The following is a 22,123-nucleotide window of genomic DNA, read 5'->3' as shown; positions in this document are numbered from 1 at the left end:
CCCAAACCATTCTATGATTCTATGAATTTCCTTTTGCTTCTTGTGGGCAGTGGACTGGGCTTCAATTACAAAGTGACCGACATGTTGGTATTATGTTTGGGTTAATCTTTCTGCCACTGCTGGATATACATTCTAGTATTCGGACATGATCACATCTAATTGAAGAGCTGAATTACAGAATAAACGTTTGTTCCTTCTGGATTAAAGGTAGTAGTTCACAGCTTAAATTTCCAGGGCTTTTGGATCAAGAAGGGTCCACGATCTGAATCATGACATGACTCCATTTTTATACACCTAATACTCCATTAAATAAATAATTCTGCTTTAAAAAGAGGGTATCATATAGCCTGCTTACTTTTGTTTAGAAAAAGTATTCCAACATAACTGCAATCTTTCTTGCTAGATTGATCTTCGTGATGACCCAAAAACTCTGGCAAGACTGAATGATATGAAAGAGAAGCCCATATCTGTGGAGCAAGGACAGAAGTTAGCGAAAGAGGTAAACTGGATACTCCTAAATGAAACCAAGTAGCAAAAAAGCAAAAAACCCTATTTCCAATTGACTTTCTTCCTTTACCACTTTGCCCATTTCTTTTACCAGTCAGTGTATGAAACGCTATGACTGGTTACCAGTTAACAATATTTACTTACGTTGTTGAATACAGCTAACAAGCAGAGCTGTGTAATAGCACTTCCCTGTTAGTAATAGTTCGAACTTTCTATGTAGACACTCATAAAAACTACATAAGCATTAGTCACAGAGACTTAAAATCACAGAGTTGTTGAGGTTGGAAGGGACCTCTCCTGGTCAAGCAAGATGTTGAAAGCATCTTTAAGAAATTATTTGAGAATGCTACCATTTTAACACACTGCATGGATAATGCTTATCAGGACACTTATTTGTAGAGTCTTATTTTTGAAAGATAAATTGGTCCTGTAATTCTTTTTTGCTGTTCAATTATCAAAAATACCTTGGGACCCCACTGCCAATCCAAAGACCTTATTTAATATGCTTGCTTTATAAACCAAGCCAACTAAAATACATTCCAGATCTTTGCCCAAAAGACAAATCTTCTCTTCACCTACAGGGGGATGCACACACAGATAACTTTTCTAGATCACAGCCAAACATTGTGATGTCACTATAGAAAAGAAAAATGCAGAAGTGCACAGATAGAAGTGAACAGCTGAAGTATATTGCTATTGAATTAACTTATTTTCTTGACAGATAGGAGCCTACTGCTATGTGGAGTGTTCAGCTTTAACACAGAAAGGACTGAAGACCGTTTTTGATGAAGCTATTATAGCCATTCTAACTCCAAAGAAACACACAGTGAAGAAGAGAATAGGCTCAAGATGCATAAACTGCTGTTTGATCACGTGAGATATATTTGACAATGGCCAGGCTTACTGTGAAATTCTACTGAATTTAAATACAATGCATTAAGTACACAGCGAACTTGTTACAGGTTTGAAAGCTAAAACTACGATTCTGCCTTCTACAACCAGTGAAATCCAGAGGAATAAAATCAAACTCAATGAACTTGTAATAAGAAGCCACCACATCTGTTACAAATATTTTATTCAGACTGGAAGGTACAATCTCTCAGGGTTACATAGTCTAGAGGAAGCAAAAACTGCACCATGCTGAAACGGCATCTATGTGATTTTATTGAGTGGAGATGCTTGGCCTGAAATACTCTAAATGAATTTGGATAGTCTTCTGCTTTGACTATACATATCCCTCTCTCTCTCTCTCTTAAAAAAAAAAACCTTTTGCACAGTCTGTATGGAATCTGCACAAAGAAATACCTTGTCTCTCTTTGCTCCAGTTATCTGCTTTTGTATGTAAGCTGCTTCCGGTTCCAGTGTATCCACAGAGGTGCAATAATCAGACCAGCCATATAGCCAAAGGTAGCTCCGAGGGAACAGGAGATGGGCCATACCTGAGGGGAGAACAAAAGGTAAAAGCAGACAATGAGGAAAGTGTTTGCAGTTTTTTGTACTTTGTGAGCACAAATTCTCAGTGTAATATAGGTACTGAAAGACAGTACAGTCTTATTCTACTTTAAAGCTTGATGTGCTTTCCTAAAAATGCCAAAAGTGTAACAATCATCTTCATGAACACTAAATGCTGTTGTACAGTTTTTAATTAATACGCATTAAAATGTAACCAGGCTTCTGGCTATTGCAGACTTCAGTTCAATATTCCCAAAACTATGTGAAAAAACTTATAAGTATTTATATCCCCTGAAGTGTTCAGCTAACCTAACTTCGTGTTCTGCTGCACACGTTTGGAAACCCACAGATTTCTTGGTGATTCCTCCTGACAGTCTCTCATGGCATTCTGAAATTTTTAGAGGTGTATATAAATGAACTAATATTCAAATAAGGCCAGGGACTGAGATGGATAGAAGGCGTTTTCTTTCTTTTTTTTTGTCTTGAAAAGTAGGCAAAGGGATGAACTTCTCTCTGGCTAGCAGTAGGGAGGGAACATAAATTTGGAAACTGACTGAACATCTTGCACCCTGTTCAGCAAACATGTAGTAAGCCAGTTATGTTAAAGAGAGCTTTAATTATAAGCTCTATTTCCTAGTATAAGAACAGGGAACTGACTCAACACAGCTGACTCACAAACTATCTAGTACTGAGGCAAAGAAGTAATGGGATTCTCCCCCCACCCTTTTTTTTTTTTTAAAATTGGTATTGATTTGCAGGCAGGAGTGGCCAAAGCAAAACTTAACAAGTCTGTCCTCGGATGTAGCTTATATTACCAGTCAACTACATACTGCATTTTATGAAAGTCTCAGCTAAGTTGGTGATTAAAAATATTTATTGTAGAATAAGCTGAATTCCTATCCTTCTTCAAAATTCTCCTGTGCATATTTTTTTTGCAAGGTCAATTTTGCACTTCCTGCTGTACAGTGCATGTTCCTGAAGCAAGAACAGACTGCACTCTCCTATTTTTTTAATTTTTAAATTAAGGGGGATATTTCCACCTTCTGTAGTACTTGAGACTGAGAAATGCACTAGACATTACAGAAAATATCCACATCTCAGTGTCCAGCCTTCTTTTCTACTTCACTTTGACTTGCAATTCATTAATATCAAATGAACTTACTCTTAATGGTTCCTCCTTTCATTCATTTTCCTAGCTCTGATTCTTCTCTTTAATTCATTAGCACTTGGAAAAATATATTTATTCACATCCTTTGATCATGGGAATTTTAACTAGGTATAAGAGTAACAAATTTTGTCCTCTGCTGTTTCATCTTTACATTCCTAAGCTTTTGCAGTTTTATATATTATTTGGAGGTCTTAAGGAGTGTAGCAAAGATGACTATAAACAAGGTGCCTTAGGTACTCTTTACTGACCTGGTTTCATTCTTCCATTTCCGGATATTCTGTCTCTGCTACTTGTTTTTGTTGCTGAATATTTTGGCTGTTGCCTCTCAAACCAAAGACTTGCTTGTTTTCATTCATTTAACAGTGGTATTGTAGATCTTCTATAAAAAGCCTTGAGATGCTTTGGCATGGTAAGATATTATGTATATTTAAAACTCACATGAGTTTGTGGCCTTGGCTAAACTTATGCTTCAGGTGGATCTTTTCAACTTTTAAATGAAATGTAATTAAGTTATTTCTAGCATTTTGCATATTACACACGTCTAAAGGACAAAACAATAAAAAAGTCCCTGCAACCCCAGCTGCTCACTCAGTAACCTTCAGTTGGAACAGGAGTCGTACTCTCTTATCCACTGATGAAGTCAAATACCACTCTAATATCCACAAAACTACGGACAGAGGCTTCATAACTCAGTGGTCTTTTTACATCAAATTCTCTGAGTGATCAATGATCGTTCATTAAATTTTACCTACATTAGGTGAATCTGTAGTTGCCTATTTGCTTTTCAGAAGTACAGGTAGATGTTGGACTCCGAATTTTTCACATTCCCTTAACTAGAGAGTCAATATCCCTGATGACCCATTGACCCTGTATCTTTTGGTATTTTGTGTATAGTGGGTGATTGTTGGTACGATTAAAAGGATCTCTGATGATTGTTGTAGCTTCTTTTACCTGACTGAACTGCAACTTGGAACACGGTTTTTCACTAGTTATGTAACTTTTAATATTAATTATGCCTCTGTCTGTCTTGCAAAACATTCAGTTTTTGCTTTGCTTTTTAAAAATCAGTGTTACCTTACAGAATTTTCAGGCTGTCTCACTTAACATGAGTTTCTGAGCTCTGAAATCCAACCCTCACCAATGGCAGCTGGCAAAGATAAAGGGCAAAGGGACGAAACCATAAAACACTCCATTTCACTGTCTATGAATGAGACAGAAAAGAAACACCACCTCATCCCTTCTAGTGGCATAGAACAGAAGGGTACTAGGCCAGGTACTCATTCTTACTATGCTGGTCAGATGGCCTGAAGTAGTTCTGAAGGCAGCTTGATTGGCCTTTTGAAAACTCTCTAAGCACAGGAGTTAAAGGCCTGGACTTAAGAGCATTGCTATTTTCTGTAAACCTCAAGGCAGGGCAAAAAAACCCTAACAAACAGGTAATGATTCCAGTTCTGCACCTTTTATTCTTGACTGCTGGCCTTCAGGCTACATACAGCCAGATGCACCCATGGGTATATCTAAAGCAGCAAATTATCAAAGACAGATTAAGATGTGGCTCTTAAGCACATCAGCTGTACTAAAATAACAGTCCTTGCACATGCTTTTTGTCTATGAAAGTGGGTTGCTTTATTTTGCATTAGCTGCTGGCCTCGTTTTTCTGAGACCCAATCACTTTCCACTGGACCTTTTTAAATGAGTTTTACTTGCTTGATAGGTCTGCTTTTGCCCTGTCTTTCATATTACCTCTTGAACTTGGTTTAGCTTCTCTGACTTGGTATGAATTGCCTCTAAGTGATAAAAATCTAAGCAGCTAATATCTGTCTGCCTGTTCTAACAGATTCCATTCCACTTGTTTAAAGTATGCAACTTGTAGTACACCCCTCTCATCCCCTGAGAACTATTCAGCTCAGTTTCTCCTACTTCATGCTCCCTTTTGCCATGAGGAAGCTGACTTATCCTAGCCCAGTACTGATGTCATGTCTAGGCTGGGTCAGCAGCAGGGGAGTAAGATGTTAGGCAACATCGCCTAACTGCACTTTTTTTGAGGGGGAAGAAGATTAATTTGGAGAGAAAAGTGTGGGGAGCACAGGAGACAGGACAGAACATTCTTCAGGAAACTGTCATGAAATGCCTTGTCTGTCCCAGCAGCTGGAAAGCATCAGCTACCATCCTCACAGCCTAATACAAGAAGAGTCAGTTCACATATCAAATGCATGTGGAAAAGGGCAATTTTAACAACATATATCTGATTACTAGGAATCTGAACAGCAGCTTGGCAACAACAAATCTCCCCCTACATGCTTAATGAGCACAAAAATTGCATTTTAAGGGACAGAACATGAGCCAGTGGTTAATGCAAAATGATCCTGACTTCTGTTATTTGTTTAAATTTTCTTTTGGCCTTTTCTTTTCATCTGGCAGCAGCGATAGGACTTAACAGAGATTTCTTTAGGCTAGCTAAATAGACACTGCAGAACTGCAAGGTTTCTAGTATATACTAGAACTCATTTTAAGAATGAGGACTCAAAATAGGAATTGCCAACCTTTCAGGACACAAATGAGCTAGTTTTCTCAGCGCTCTTTAAAACATCTATGAACTGATGTAAGAATGCTTAGCATATTGCATGGAAAGCAGAGCATGTTGCAGGATCCCAGCAAGGTATCTAGCTCTGCTGTACTATGCATGTAGCTAGTTAAACCAGAATTCTGACTGCATGACAGTTTTGTCATCTATTACAAGTCTGTAACTTGCATCCCGTGCAATGGGAATTACATAGACATTGATAAGGACGTAAAGGCCAGATTCTTACAGGCCAGAGCAGCAACACCCTAATAAAGTTTTTAAAGATACTATAAAGTAAGCAGTTGACTGCTGGAACTTTAATTATACAAACACAAATACAGTGGGGCAGTCTACTGTACTTACTTTTTTTTTTTTTAGTAAACTGGTCCCATTCTTTAGATGAGTGCTTTTCTCATATTCCTAAAGTCTATTTCAAAAGATCCATTTCTGACTGTCAATTAGAAAGCTATGTAATAATTTTTGTTTCATTTTAAAACTGAATAAATGAGCACAATTACTTTCCCTCTCTGTTTCTAACATGCCTTAAATTCTTGTTTAGTCTGTACTGTCTTAAAAATTTCAGTACATGCCTTTAATCTATTTTGGTTGCGTGCACATGTTAACTAAAAGTGTCTTATCACATTGTACAGAATGTGTGTGTTGACAAGCACATGCTGAGGAGAAGAAAGTGTGAAGTTTTTTTCAGGCTGGCATTTGTAACTAGAAGTTGGTTTTGTGGATTTGTGTTCTAAAGTTTTAGCAAGCATAACTGCCTTTGATCTCACCATTAAGGTTTACATTAAGAAAACATATCATTAAATAAACAATGATAACCACACAAGTGGAACAAGCTTCTACCTCTGTTTAAAAAAACCTCAAACACTGGCTATTACCCCTTCTACTCACATAAAGCAACTTCTTTTACAACAAACTTTCACAGTAGGTAGTAGATCTAAAAGCAAATACAAGAAGGAAACTCTCTGAGCTGTGTTAAGAATAACAAAGTAGTGTGAAAGTTTATAGTCGTATTTCAGCTTACTCGAGTAACCACCAAGAACTGTACCCAAGATTCTCCAGATTATTTTTCAGGTTACAAATGTCTGAGAGGTATCTAGGCTAATATTTACAGTCATATTGGCTAAATGACATGGCAGCCAATCAACTCATTTGAGTTATATCAGCACTACCTATTACGTTTGCGGTATCCAATATAAAGTGGGAATACATCAATTTTGCTTCTACCTAATGATACGAAAACACTGTAGGCAGAATATTGTTTCAAAGTCACATGTTATCATTAGTAACAGGTTCAAACAGAATGTAACAGATCTGTTACATTAGTAACAGATCAAAATTATGCTACAAAAAACCAGATGGATGGGTGGGCATGCACACAGTAAATCCAGGAACATGTTATCAAAACATGCAATAAACCCAGTAACTTCAAAATTTCCAAAATTCAGTTCTTGTCAATGACGAATGGGGTGTCGGAATACTAGTTCCACCACATATAAAGCGTGCTGATAAGGTTTTGGTCTTTAATGATACCATCTTGTTCTGCAACTAAATTACCTCAGGCTGAGCAGAGAAAGGATGTGTCACAACGTGTCTAGTAACACTTAAATGATCCTGTTCTGTTTCAGTGGTGGTGTGCTTCAAGCTGCCACTTCTCATATGACACATGAAGCCAGGATCATAATCACATGTGGTTATTAAAAGTACACCATCAACTTGAAATAGGCAATCTGAAAAAAATTAGCAACTGTAACAAAGGAAGTTATTTTTTATTTCTTTGCTAGAACTGTCCTAACTATCCGTAACCCTTACATACCCACTGTGCATTAGAGGGCTAGAGACAACTAGAGATGGATGTACCGCTCTTTAAACCTTTTGAACATCGTCTAGGATAGCTTTATTTAAATGATCATAATTAAGTGTTGCAAACTATTTAGATATTAAGAATTAGATAGCAATCTCAAAACATTGCCAAAATTATTCTACCAGTCTGACACTTGTAATAAACTGAAACATGTCTTGCAGAGTAAGTCTTGAAAAATGGTTGGGTTTTTTTTTTTGGTTGGTTGGATTTTTTTTTTTAAAATACAGAAGTGTAACTACTGTAGGGACTAACTTGCATTCCTGTAAGGCAACTATCTTTACCTTTATCTGAGATAGGTTTAATTCTGCAGACCTATAACCAGGAACAACCATAGAGTAGGTCTCCCTGACCAACTGTTTTGCATAGTTACAAAATAAATTTTTTTTGAAAGCAGCAGAGGGGCAATAGGCATGGCCAAATTATGTTAAAAAGTTACTTTAAGAACAACAACAGAATAGTGGAAAACAATGACTCATCAGGATACCAACTGACTTTCAGTAATATATTTTATACTTCTAACAGAAATGCTTTATATATTTTTCACTTCCATTCTGAAAGATTATTCAGATAATTAATGTCATTTTATTTCCAATACAATATTCTGTTCCTATTAAGTAATATTTACTTAGCGTAAAAGTTGTTGTATGCTAAAAAAATGCATTTTACATTATTATTTTTAAATGTAGACAGGCCCACTAATCTGAATATCCCCTGTATGCAATATTTTTCAAACAAACATGGAAAATAAAGTGAAGATTTTCTGAGATATCTGTATTTATCTTGGTTTTGTTGCATGTCACAAGAGGTATGCGTAAAGAACCAATATATTTTCTTTGGTTTATGAATAACTCAGGATGAAGTAGCATTTTCATTTTAGCCATTAGCACATGAATCGGAACTCCTGATGGTGAATTTCATACCAAGTTTACTCCACAGAAGTCTGAAGTACTTTGAAGTAAAAACAAATTCTAGTGAAAGATAGACATATTGACATCTGATTTTCTGATCAGGTAAGATATAGGTAATGGTACTACAAACTTCTCAGCTTCTACTAATATATCTCAAACATGATGTAAAGGGATGACTACCATATAATTTTTCAGTTCTTCTATTAAAATTGCAGGAAAAGATGCTAGTCCCAATACAGACAGCTAAGGACTGGGACGTAGATTAGCAAAAAATGAACGTAATGTTGCAGTCAATTGCTTTTTCTTTTAAGGCCACAAAGCAGCAACAAAGTGACATCAGAAGAACTGCCATATGTATGAGTGTGGCAATTCAGACAATGGGTGCCTTACAGAAAAGTGCAGGCAGCTTTCTTCAATACTCTACTGGAATTCCATCATCCTCAATACGCTCTCTTTCTTTCCTTCAACCTCTTGTTTGCTTCAGGTGAGTGACTACAGGCCATTTTCATTTGAAGCCATTTCTGTGAACAAAACTGACTTCACAGAAGTGGCTTTACATACTCCACTCTCCAAACCGGACTACAGTCAATTTAAAAGTAGACTGTAGACATTCCAAAATTGTCTACAGTTTGAAGTGTAGACACTAGATTTGATAAAGTACTGAATCCTGATCAAGTGGAAAAATATACCAATTCAAGGCACAGTGCTTAACTTTTTGTGTGAACCTCAGGTTATATTAGATTGTTATAACAGAGCTAACCCAATAGTAATAGCATTTTTCATTCCAATCTCATAGTGCATTTCTGCACCTGCTGGATGTCAGATGTTTTTGCCAACTTTTGATACTTTAAAAGCTACAAACAGAGCATAAGCGCAGCAGCAGCAACCCTTTGGTTTGCTTTATCACATGATATTTCTCAATTATTTTTGACCCATCCAATTCTTGTAGTACCAATTTCCTCTACAACACTCCTTAAATAATGAATTATCTGAAGCTAAAGGTACAAATGCAGCTGTGTTTCCATAACACATTGTTACACCACAAATACTAACCATAACCAATAGAAACATCAGAACCAGATTTTGCAACAAGCAAGCTTAAAGGCCTTAACACTGCTCTTTAAAATGATACCACTACTTTAGTCTTGCCCATATAATAAGATTTAAAAGACATTTTCTGTTGTAGAGCAGAACCACTTCCACTACAGATTTAAAAAAAAAAAAAATTGTTTACAACAAAAAGTCTAAAATACAAAAAGGAAAACAATCACTAATTGTTCTTAGTGTTCTAAGAACCTAAACCTGTTCTAAACCTGTTCTTATCTCAAAAGCTGGTGTTGAGTCCAAAGACTAAGCTATTCTGTTTCAGTCCCTTTTTGGATCCAAGAAGGGTAAGTCCAAAATTGTAATCCTCAAGCTCACTGCTTTTAGGCTAATACAAGAAACAGCTGATATCAAAAGCATGACAGCTTAATACTTTATTCATGCAGATGCCTAGAAGTAATTTGGTTTTGACTGCGCTCTGATTATTTTTAAGCCTACATTAAGATCTACATGATTTTTTTCAGACCTTGCTTGGGACTTAATCTGTTGGTGTTCCCATAAGCATGCCAGCTGGATTAGGTTCTATACAAAACACTGACAGTCCATGTCTTTTGGGGGGATTTTTTAAATTATTATTTCTTTCTTTTTTTTTTTTTTTTTAAATAAAGAACCTCCTCCTGCAACTGCATTATGTACAGGTATTTTTATATTCAGTAAGTCAGTGTTTAGATCAGTCACTCAGGAGATAGGCAATCTGCACTAAAGATTTTCTTCCCAAACTAAGCAGGTCTGCAAGAACAGCAGAATCCTTTATGAGGGCCATTCTTCTTTCCCTTGCCTTAGGCTGAAGACAACACAGACAGCACCTCTCCTCTTTCATTGCTACAGTGAAAAAAATCTACTATGCGTTTCTGTAATCACCTGATATCAGGTAGCAAAAAGAATACTCTTGCAAAAAGGGGTTTCATTCCTAATGCCCAGGGAACTTCTGAAGAGCAACAGAAATGTCTCTTGGCTCTGAAGATTTCTGAGACAGCAATGCAGAGCTACTACGAGCAACTCAATACCCATGTTACTGAATCCATACTACTCAGTGGGGATAGAAAGACAAGAGTCACGTCAGCTGTTGCATGAAGTTCAGTGTTTTCAGAGAACCTGATTCATATATATCTCAGCTTGGCTGAACTGGGAAGCAGTGTTGCCTGGGCAACTATTGAAAATGCCTGGCCAGGACACTTTTTTTCCCCCCCATCCTTCTGTACCTTGGTGACCAATATTTAAGAGATCACCTTCACAAAAGTATTAAATTATCAATAGGTGATTGAAAACTTCTGAGAGCTGTGAACAGGATCTCTAACAAGCTACTTGAAAGAGGTTCATTTCTGCCTTGAAGATTTGTTACCCTTTTGGTGCTTCACTGTGTTGCTTTGCTGAGACAATTTGACTTTAAAAACTACATTACATTTTAACAAGAACTTTTTTCATTTCCCTTTACACAGCAGATCTTAAAAAATTAGCACTTAAAACTGCAGTTTTCAAAGACCGTTGAAGTGGCAGCCTGCAGGACTGATAAGCAAACTTCTCTATGGCTGCTCTTGAATTGCTCACATGATGATTAAAGTAATGATCAAGCAGTTCAGACCCAAAATGGAAGCAAGATTTCTTCCCCCACCCCACTATTTTAAACCCTACAAGGTAAAAGGTAGAGAAGTGGGGACAGGGAAAAATGAGGGGAACTTAAAGGAGAGAAGAGAACACAGCAGCAAATGCTCTGGATCTAGGCACAAGAAAATTGCTTTGATGCAGGAATTGATAGTCAGAAACTCTCCCCGGCCAACTTTGGTATCAGGAGTATGTCAGAAATGAGGGTGGAGATGGTGAAGGAAAAGGGAAATGCAGACATACAGTTTCTGCTGCTGCCTGAATTCTCTGGGGAGCGTTCATGCCCAGCTAGTGACAAGTTATGGTATCTGAGGTTTCTGCAGATGCTTTGCTGTTCTGAGGAGTCAGATAATATCTTTTTAGATGTCTAAGTCTAGATGTCTCTATAGATCATAGAGCTTAACTTTCGTCAGTCATGTTTGGCTTTTATTGACTTGGAAGAGTTTTCAAACAGAAAAAGTTGCCAGACCATTACCAAACTTGTGTCTCCTACTATGGGAAGATGAGGGAATGGACAAATAAAGTAAAAAATTAACTGTACTTAAAGTATCTGTCTTAATCAATTAGTGTCTTTGTTTTGTTAGTCAGAGCCTATTGACTTAATAACTAAGTTTTCTTTATATCATTGGTGCATAAAAGGTGTAATTTTTTATACACAGCATATTAGCAAAGTATGAGATTTTGGGAATAAAATAAAACCTGCCAGATGTGACATGCCATTTTAAAATCCCAGCTGAGCAAGAAAAAAGTGCTTGCCTCTCATTGGACAGGAAAGTGAATACGACTTCACAAGAAGATATGAGATTGCATTTCAATGAATCCCTTGATTTTTGGGTTACATTCATGTCCATCAACAATTAACTAGTGCCAACACATATCTATGTCAGATTGATGGTGAAACATCTTGCAAGAGTAAACCCAAGTGTTTTTAGGGAAGAAAACCTGATTTTTTTACTTAAAGTATTAACCTACTCCTCTATTATTTTTTAAGTAGAAATTTTAATACCTCATTAGACTGTTATAAAGAAAGGCTGTGGCATAAAAGCAGGCTGTTAGCTACTTATGGAAGACAAATTTCCATTACAGCTGTAAAATGTCTCTACAGTATCAGAGAGAAAAGTGTGTTGCCTGTTACACTGATTTCTGAAAGAAACCTTTGAAACCATCTGCTTAAGAACAGGCCTGGTAGATACTACTCAGCTGACAGTGTATGAGTTTGGTAACCTGAGAAAAGAAAATATCCACTGAGGACATTTAGGAAAAAGTGTTACTAGTGTCATCATTTTATGGCAATTGCAGACTTCAGTTATGTTTAATGGAATCATTTCTCCATGCCAACAAAAATATTAAGAAAATAGCACAGACATTTGAATTTATAAAGACAGAATCTGCAATGCCAGCTTCACATTTTTTATTGTGCAACTACAAAGCTAATGCTTGCCTGCCTTTGAAACCAGAAGCTAAGTTTTTAGTACAGTGCTTTGGCCACACCATTTCCACAAATCAATCTAAATCCATTTAAAATGCATTCTGTTAAGTGCTTTTACAGAAGATAGAGGGGAACTAAAACACTAGGAAAGCATCTTTCCTTCCCTACCCAGAAACAATAAAAGCTACCAGACTGAAGGCAGACAAACTTGGAGCCATCTTCATAATTTCACATTTCTCCTCCTGCTTGTCTAGCTTCTTATCAAAATACTTACAGCTCTATTTCATGATAAAATTTGCATGCAACAGACACTCATAAATCTATAACAAAGAATGTATTAAAAATTGAGGTAAAAATTTTGTGTTTTATGCTGTAAGCACAGATGCTTCCAATGACTTTTTAAATGTTTGGTATAACCCTATAGGAACAGCTTATGAGCAAGTCCAATATACCTGTACAGTTTCAGAGCAATTTTGTGTAGCGTGCATATCCAGAAAATTAGTATTTTTATATTTATGATAAAGGTATACATACTAACCTGCCAAGGCCGATCCCAATCAAGAGGAATAGGAAATGCTCCAAACCAAGCTCCAAGTATACTGCACATGGTAGTAATCTGTAGACTGCTTTCCCAGATGGACATAGCTCTGTAAAAATAGTGTATTAAAAGATTTCAACAGCAGCAGAAGTTACCATGTCAGAACATTAGATCTGATTTCTCCCAAGATTTTTGAGACTACAAACAGATATAAAAATCCATATATTTGATAAATAGCATGCACGTTTCTCCTAAAAGATACAAACTATATGTAAAATGTAAGTTGCATATTTTGGCTATAATCACAATCTTTGCATACCACTAGTTCAGGAGATTTTTACTGCAAAAGCTCATTTATTTTACCTGGAAATACTCCTCTTGAGCTTGAAACACTGCTTGATTGAGCAAATGAAAGTATCACAATGATACTGTGTGCATTGCAGGCAGAGCAGACATGAAAAGGTAGCATGGGATTGTACCGAAAAGTGCAAGCACAGTCACAAAGTACTCTATGGTGTAGACATGTTGTTATTATTTGATGACTACGACAATTTGAATTTAAAATAGAAGTCCACTATGTGAATATTCCAAAGCAAATTTCCATCAGCTGAAAAGAAACATTGCAGATGAATGTAACCTGCACATTGCAGCCCTTCAGCAATGTTGCATCCAAGTTCAAGTACACTGGCTGCAGGATAAATTTATTGCATGCTAAAGAACTCTTGCATTGCCAATCCTGGCACATATCATATCACATCATATCATAAGAGATGTTAATGACTTCAGTTCTCAGTTTATAGCCTTCTACCACTACTGACTTCAAAAGTTGTGGAAAAATTTGGTTTCTGTTTAATAGATAAGCACTTACTGTCCATCATCAATCTACCAAGTGATTGCTTTGCTTTTCTCAAGCCATGAACATTTGAGTACTTTGTACCAATTAAGAAACAAGAACAGCAGAAGTTCAGAACACAGTAGGGCATGGTTCTGAGACAGGAGAACTGGGTTGAAATCCCTGCTCCAAATCAGTAAGGTAAGAAATCTGAATCTTAAATTTGCTACATCTCAGATTATAAACAGAAACCTGGCCTTAGCCAACAGAAGAAAAAAAAGATGTGCCTTTTTATGGCTAGAAGACTAGATGGATAGTAAACTCTGAACTTCACATGTGCTGTTTAGGTTGCATGACATGAAAACTTTAACCCTACACCTTGTTTTGAAGAGTCTAAAATTTCTGACTTTACTTCTGAGTACACCTAATTCACTGCTGCACTTGTATTGACCAAATGGCTCACAAGTGTAAAGCAAACATTTTTCATTGTTTGCAAAATAAAGGTCATACAGATTCTAATATTTACAGTGCAATGTTGACATTTTGAGCAGCACTGGTTCTTCTACAATAACCCCATCCCTTTAACTTACAACACTCCATTTCAATTCACAATCCTACCAGTGTGAGATTTTTTTTTAAAGGGAAAGGTCTTGATTTAACTATAAAATTGTTTAGGAGTCTGCACATAGAAAATTCTTGTAAATTATTTTCAGAAGCTGAATAACTGAGCGGAGAGCTGTTAGGCAGCATGGGGAAGAGAACATTCACTACAGCCTTAAAGCAGTGAAAGAGCCAGCAGAACATGCCGAGGACTGACTGAGGTACATTTATACCCCACAAGACATCTCATCTGGTAGATCTACACACATACTGCTGCACCATATGGAGACACCAGACTGAGTCCAAAAGCAAAACAACAGAATTAGCAGGGCATAGTGCCCAAGTGAAGAACAGCCATTGCTAGTTTGGGAACCATTTGAGCTGCTAATTTAACCACTCTGCAGCATGGACACTGGCTACTCAAATACAACCTGACTTGTCCTCCAACATTATCCCGAAGGAACAATGCTTTGATTATTCTCTTTTCTTTGTGGAATGTCACTTACTGGGATTTTTGCAGGTATTCTTTAACCCATTAACCTATCACATAAACCCCTCATTTGCATGAGGCTAACAACTGCAGCAACATTTATAAACTTTGAGTTTTATAGGTTATTTTTTAACTACGAATAAACTACAACGAAGATCACTCTGCAGGCAAAACTAGCAATATTTAAGACAATAAATGGTCACTAGTGGCACAAACGCCTTTTAAAGCCTAAAGTAATTATTTAACCCCTTTAATATAATACATTAAGTGCTGTTTTAAATAAAGTTTGAATTAAGAGGTTAGCCAACAAAAGGATTTACTAAGACAGCTCCTGGATAGACAACATCTGGAATTTTGGGCTGCGGCAGGACTGAAACACTAAGCAGCACTTAGTATTGGATGATGCCTACCTTTACAAAGGACATTTCCAAGTCAGTAAGAGTATGCAGTTCACAAACAAGTGATAAAATAGGTGAAATGAAAACTGGAAGGAGCCCTAAATTTATGGGTTTATACTATTTTTTGGCAAGCTCCAAATAAAATCTATTTCCTATCCAGGTGGCATCTTATAATTGCCATTATACCAGAAATTTCAACACAATTACTCAGACTAGTGACTTGAAATAAACAGTCTCCAAAAGGAGCAATAAAAATCAGCAATTGAAAGCTGATTTCTTAAAGGCTTTTATGCAGGAAGCTACTTCAGCCAACAATTACTGAAAAGCCATTTAAAGAATAGTCACCTGCTTCCACTAGTGCCGATAACCCTTTCTGTAGCTTTTATTTCCCTCCATCTGGTTACAGCAGCAGATGATAGCATATGACTAGTGTCATGACATTGGTCACAACACTAGATGTCAGAATACAGAGTCCAGAGATAGCTGGCATGGGTCCACCCCTTCCCAAACACAGAATTAGTGAAAAGAGCCCTATTTACAGCCTAGTTAGAATTGAAGTTTTAATGATGTAGAATACACAAACTTATTTTTGTCACACATTCTATGTGCACATAGACTAGAAATATGCGGGTAAGAACAAATTGTTCAAATTTCTTAAAGTAATTAAAAAAAAAAAAAAATCTATTTGGTCCATCAAATCGACATTTCCAATTCAAAAGTGTACTCAGTTTGACAACGTGGAACATGTGCAATTTTCTGAGCTACAACTGTGTTCCATGCAATTGTTTCATGTATACAACAAAAACCCCACCACCAACCACACAACACCTCCCCTCCACACCACCACCAACCCAAACTTTATAAAACAAACAACAAACCTGCCGTGCCACAAACTACATGTTATCATGAGACGGCATGTATAATCCACCTCCCAGAGGCATGGGCACTTAAAGACTGATCTTGTAGTAACTTTATTAGAAGTGATTTTACTAGCAATGACTACACTTCTAAGTGCTGCAAGTAGAAACAGAGAAAGCGAAGTATCTCTGCTAAGCAGAAAAAATAAGCACTTTGCAGCATTATCTCCAAATATTTAAGTCAGACTGACTCAGTTGTACCATAGCTATTACGATGCAATAGATTACATACAAGTTACTTGAATGTAACTTTATGAATAGTCCTATGACAAGACATTACGCACATCAGTATTTTCACACTAGACCACCTAAAACATAGCAGAAAGCTATCCAGAGCAATAGCTAGGTAATTAATATCTGTTACTTATTTACACTTGACATATCAAGATAAACTTTCTTTTTCTAATGTCTTTTTCTTCTTTCTGCAAAGACAATAGCACAAGCACATTTTTATCTTATAAATATTGCACAGGCAAATAAGAGTAACAAAAAAAAATGCCAGTAGTTACTTAAGGCTAAATTGTATTCAGGTATTTTTAAAACACATTCCTTTTTCATACTAAGCTATACGCTTAATCAGACTTTCCAGCTTGCTGTTCCAGTGCAATTCAATTCGCTAAACTCTTCTTTCAAGGCAAACAGCTATGTTGATATTACCTAACCATCCTTTTCCTCCCTTCAACCAGTCCCACCTCATTCCACATGGTTAAGTCAGAGACAACCTCTTAATACATCATGTCCACACTCAGCTCATGCTTAAACGCAGAACGTTCCAACTCATTCATGAGGTCAAATGAAAAAACACAGGATTATTTTTAAAAGAGCAGCTTGCTACAATCCATAAAAAAATTTGCTACAATATTTCTTTGTAGTCTACTTTCATTCAAAAGCTAGTCTAAATAAACAGCATTACTAAATAGATATTTTATTAAGATAACATCACATAGCTCACTAGTAAGAAGTATGTACAAGTTGTCACAGCAAAAATGTCAAAACAAGAAAACTCTCTTTCCTATACAATAACCATGCCGAAATAACATTAAGATCTAGACTAGGAAAGAAAGAAATTGACAGGCATTCAAAATCTAACCTGGCACAAAGACAGAATGTTGTCAAACATCTGTTACTTCAATTCAACTATTATTTCCAGTTGCAAAACCTCCAAAGATGACGAAGTGAATCAGCAATGATTTGTTTTGGTTAAACAACTCCATGCTTTTATTAGTCTATTCAACCCTTCCTCTGAAATTAATAAAACAAGCATAACTGACTTGAATAAGAATTCAAGATATTTTTCAGTAAGCCGAGAACTGAGAGAAAACAAAAGTCAATACCTGAAACTGCTATAAAAACTCTTACTTCTGTCCTCCTCTACAGAAGTTTAAACCAAAAGTAACTCCATAGGTCAGCAGTGTTATACAACTTTTCACTTTCTTTTGAGATGAGACTTCACCCTTATGAACTATTAAAAGGGAATGAATGTTAACATCTTATTAAATCTCAAGCATATGTGGGGCTTCTTTATGTTACGGACAGTGTCCCAGTCTTTCAACAGCCCTGTGATTTAGTGAGTGAAAAAAGGCAGAAGAGGTAGAATACTTCTGAAAAATACATTATCCTTGACACATGCTAACGTCATGACTGTCACTGAGGTGAAAATGAGGTAAAAAGGCTCATTTTACTTTAACTTGAGAAAAATTAATGCTTGAAAACTCTAACACTGAAAACAGCTTTCTTTGAAAGCTATGAAAGCTGAAATTTGAGAAAGAGCATGGGTAAAGATTACATACTTAAGACTACAGTAAATTATATATCATTTTCACCATTATATTCAAGTTAAAAATACTGTTAAAATAGTGTTTGCTTTGGCTTGTTATTCCTACTTTAAAAGCTGTATTTATGAAGGTATATTGGACCATGTGCAAGATTCTCCCTGTACAGCCCAGTCCCAGGTCTCGTCTTTATTTGACAACCACCTTACTGGACCGCACAACAGTTTTACACCTGTAAAACGTGCGTTTGAAACTTTACTTCCTTCAAACACATATAAAGTGAGATTTAGCGTCTGGACACCAAAAATAAAAAGCCAGTTTTTTGAATCAATGTCTTCAAAATAAATAATAATTTTGCCAGAAAAGCTTTCATAAGCCTGTAATTACAAACATGAAACACACCCATAATTCAGGAAGTTTTTCCTTTCTTTACAACAAAATTCCATGATATATTGTTGACATCAATTCTGTCCTTTTCTATTCTGGGTAAGATCAGAAACTTTAGAATAGAACTTACCCATTTTTACTAAATACCCGTATCCATGCTTGTATGTTTGGTCCCAGCATACACAAGCATTGTAAAGTAGTAAAGGTAGACAGGAGAACTGCAAACAAAAATGTCTCAGTCACTGACCTACAAAGAAGGAATATTACAAAATTAAGTTAGGTAGTTACTAATTTTCTAAGAGTTCCAAGACTTAGGAAAAAAAAAAAAACCCTCTAAGTCAACTTGTGAAAGCATGCATGCTTTCTTAAACCTCATGTAGAAGAATAAAGTATTTTCTTCTTACTCTGTAGAATAGTAAAGAAAGATGGAAAGAATTCTGGTTATCTGTTTGTTATCTCCACAAAGACTGAAATGCAGTAATTATTTTAAATGCCTGATACCTCATATAGAACATTAGTTCTGAATTTAAGTACATTTGGATATTTACTTCATTATTCCATTTATTTTTCTAGTTTGATGTTGTGGAAGCAACCATGAAACCAAACTACATGATGCCATTGTTAGTCAGTAACTTAGTAACTCTTTCAGAAATCAGGCTGCTTCATGCTTCTCCTTTTTTGTGTTTTTCTTTTGTTGGTAGCGGTTTTTTTTTTTTTTTTTCCCCCCCCCCCCCGCCCCCAGCTTTTTTAATCATTCCTAAAAATTAAAACACTAGTATGAAAAGGATGAAAGATATGCAAGATGAGTGTTTTAGAATCTTATGGGGAAAATGACTAAATGAAACTTGGAAAAATGTTTGTACCCATATGTTTAACATAAATATTAAAGTAAAAGGAATTGTTTGTAACCATCTTGAATGACCCCCCCCCCCCCGCCCCCAGCTTTTTTAATCATTCCTAAAAATTAAAACACTAGTATGAAAAGGATGAAAGATATGCAAGATGAGTGTTTTAGAATCTTATGGGGAAAATGACTAAATGAAACTTGGAAAAATGTTTGTACCCATATGTTTAACATAAATATTAAAGTAAAAGGAATTGTTTGTAACCATCTTGAATGACACATCTCCAAATATACAGAAATTGTAAGAGCCAGCTTCTAAAAAAAGCCAAACAAAACCCCTCCAAAAAACCCAAACCAGCCACCCTTCTTCCCCCAGCCAGGAGCTTATCCTTTAACTTCCAATGTACCACGAAATATACAAGTACTTATACCAGTATCTGCAAGGAGAACCGCCCTTTAAAATGTTTAGAGAAAGATAGGGTCTTCTGACTTACTCTATGAGAGGCGCTCCATAAAGAACAATAATCGCATGAAATAGTATGCAAGACATGAAAAAGTATATACAGCATTTTAGAAATCTGGATATCTAAAAAAGAGCAATGAGCAATAAAATATCAGAATAATGTTTCAAAAGAAAAGAGAACATAAGTAACATACGTAGTCTGTATTTTACCAATTTGTACTCTACCTATTTCTTTAATTTCAGCTACAGCACAGTATGATAATACCATGGCATATTTCAAAACAGTTTTCCCTGTGTTTAATACTTTAAATAATTAATTAAAATGATTACACTCCATCTAAAATTTTTTCATGCACCCTATTACAATACGGCAAACATACAAAAAATATAACTGGAAATGACAAGATAAACAGAGATAATTTTATTGGATACTTTTACATTTCTGTTTTACATCTGAGTGTTATGTCCATTCATTAAAAGGCATCTTTCACAGAAAGTAAAAAAATATTTAAAAGCAAGAAAACATGTAATATGAAAAAAAAAAGACCGACATTCGGAATCAAATGTAATACTTAAAATTACATGAAATAAAAACCACTGCATTTTGAACTTGGCATCTTAAATTCTAAATCCATTTGAGAAATGTCCATGACTTTCTATAAATCTGCAAAACACATCTAATTTTCTATGAATTTGACAACAGTTTCTGGGTACTCGCCATATTATATAGAAGCATAGCCCCTTGAAAAACAGTTCTGGATAGGTCTGCTCTGATCAGGTCACCAATGGAAATCCATAATTTCACTTGAACACTTTTTTTTTTAATGTTTATTCCTTATGCTAGGCTGGGATGAAATCTCACCTAGAACATGAAGTCTGCTTCATTTTAAAATCACAGATGGTTAAAATACTTGTTTTCCATAATGACTCTGTGTATTTCACATCCCCCTCAGTAAGCAAAACTAGACAGATGCTTTGCATACAAAGATACTGCTTTCAGGGATGTTTGCTTAAATGTTTAAGAATCACCACATCAGAGCACTAAATCTTGCCTGACTCAGCAAATTGGGAGTGCAAGACTATCCACCTGATTTCAAAATGCCGGTGTATTCTCCACCAATAATACAAGTTTGGTGTAGAATATTGTATTACGCTGAACAAGTTGTGCGCTGCTCCGAATTCGCTCTGTTCAAACCTATTTCATGGGGATTCATACCTTTAATGCTCCTGTTACAAACTGTAACTACAAAAATTTCTCCCAGATTTTAATTCCTCTGTATGCAAATTTCATCATCCAAGGAAATGTAGCCATTTTAATACTTTTCCACGTAATTTTTTAAAGTGTACCAACTTTGTTTAAATTGTAATGAGCTAGTCTCTCTTTTATGTCTCAAATGCTAAAAACTATTTCTCTTGCTTTAAAGTTATTAGAAACTTATAACTACACATGAGAAAAGTGTTACTTTATAACGCTGAAGGTCAGGCCTGGACTATTAAATGAGTTCTGCACCCATTCAACTTTGCCGACGTTTGCCACCAGGCAAATTGTTGGAAGATCAACGGCTGGGACTACAAACAACAATATATTGACAAGGAAAAGGAAAGGCACAGAATTGCTCACGTGAACAGGTTATTTACAGGTAGAGAAAGTTTAACATCACGAAAATATTGCAGAACTTATTTCGAAAGGTGCTACGCTCAGCTCATTCATGGAAAACAAGAATTCACCACCAAAAATTGTCTTCTTTCTTTCTCATTTGATTATTTCAGTGAAAGAATTTGTTTCCTCTCCGTATTGTCTGGTAGCAATTTAAGAATAAAAAACTTACCTTGTGAGCAAACGAACTTCTCTTAGCAGACAGATTTGGTTTAAGGACTAAGTGCAAGATTATATTAAGGGCACTAACACAAACAGAACAAATACACAGCCACGCAAGGTGTGTTCCCAACACTGTGAATCCGTCCCAGAAAAAAGCGGGAACAACCGCTGTCAGAATAATTGAAAAAACACACAGTAGGTTGGCAGCCAAGAGCCTCCTTATTTCTGCTTCTTTCATTGTGTTCCCTATTAACCGGCCACCTGCAAGACAGCAAGCCGCACACCGTTACTGAAACGCAGCAGAAGCACTACAGGGTAAGATTTTTCCTAGTCGCAATACACAAGGCAGAGCTCTGAGCTCAGTTTGGGGGTGAAAGTGATTATTTTGGGGCAGAAGACTATCATCCCTTCGTTTAAAAACCAACCCCAAACCCACGGACACAGCAGCACT

General features: G+C 36.2%; 2 protein-coding genes across 3 annotated transcripts; one reads left to right on the top strand and one right to left on the bottom strand.

The window, feature by feature from the left end:
• Window positions 1-321: 321 nt before the first annotated feature.
• PIGF (phosphatidylinositol glycan anchor biosynthesis, class F) lies at window positions 322-21,910 on the bottom strand. Of its 2 annotated transcripts, XM_009585748.1 has the most exons (6): window positions 21,683-21,910; window positions 19,885-19,976; window positions 18,677-18,793; window positions 13,151-13,259; window positions 1,813-1,946; window positions 322-467 (listed from the first exon to the last, which is right to left on the bottom strand). In XM_009585748.1, exons 1-5 carry the CDS (start codon window positions 21,908-21,910, stop codon window positions 1,833-1,835), a joined length of 660 nt encoding a protein of 219 aa, XP_009584043.1. In that variant the 3' UTR covers window positions 322-467; window positions 1,813-1,832. The 2 variants fall into 2 exon arrangements, with proteins under 2 accessions (XP_009584043.1, XP_009584042.1); XM_009585747.1 differs by lacking the exon at window positions 322-467 and having other exon boundaries at window positions 1,573-1,946.
• RHOQ (ras homolog family member Q) lies at window positions 404-1,384 on the top strand (the record flags this gene model as incomplete). Its single annotated transcript, XM_009585750.1, has 2 exons — window positions 404-499; window positions 1,229-1,384. Coding segments are annotated over 2 exons (252 nt in total), but the record flags the coding sequence as incomplete, so codon positions are not given.
• Window positions 21,911-22,123: the final 213 nt, after the last annotated feature.

The sequence above is a fragment of the Fulmarus glacialis genome, unplaced genomic scaffold (assembly GCF_000690835.1).
Source record: "Fulmarus glacialis isolate BGI_N327 unplaced genomic scaffold, ASM69083v1 scaffold46389, whole genome shotgun sequence".
Taxonomy (NCBI): Eukaryota; Metazoa; Chordata; class Aves; order Procellariiformes; family Procellariidae; genus Fulmarus; species Fulmarus glacialis.
The sequence above is the reverse complement of the archived record's forward strand: the minus strand, read 5'-3'. Positions and strand labels throughout refer to the sequence as shown.

Coding starts and splice junctions, on each gene's coding strand:
- PIGF (XM_009585748.1), bottom strand. CDS start 21,910: ATGAAAGAAGCAGAAATAAGGAGGCTCTTGGCTGCCAACCTACTGTGT. Junction 19,977..21,682: donor GAAGTTCGTTTGCTCACAAG/GTAAGTTTTTTA, acceptor GCTCTTTTTTAG/ATATCCAGATTTCTAAAATG. Junction 13,260..18,676: donor CGGGTATTTAGTAAAAATGG/GTAAGTTCTATT, acceptor CTATTTTTACAG/AGCTATGTCCATCTGGGAAA.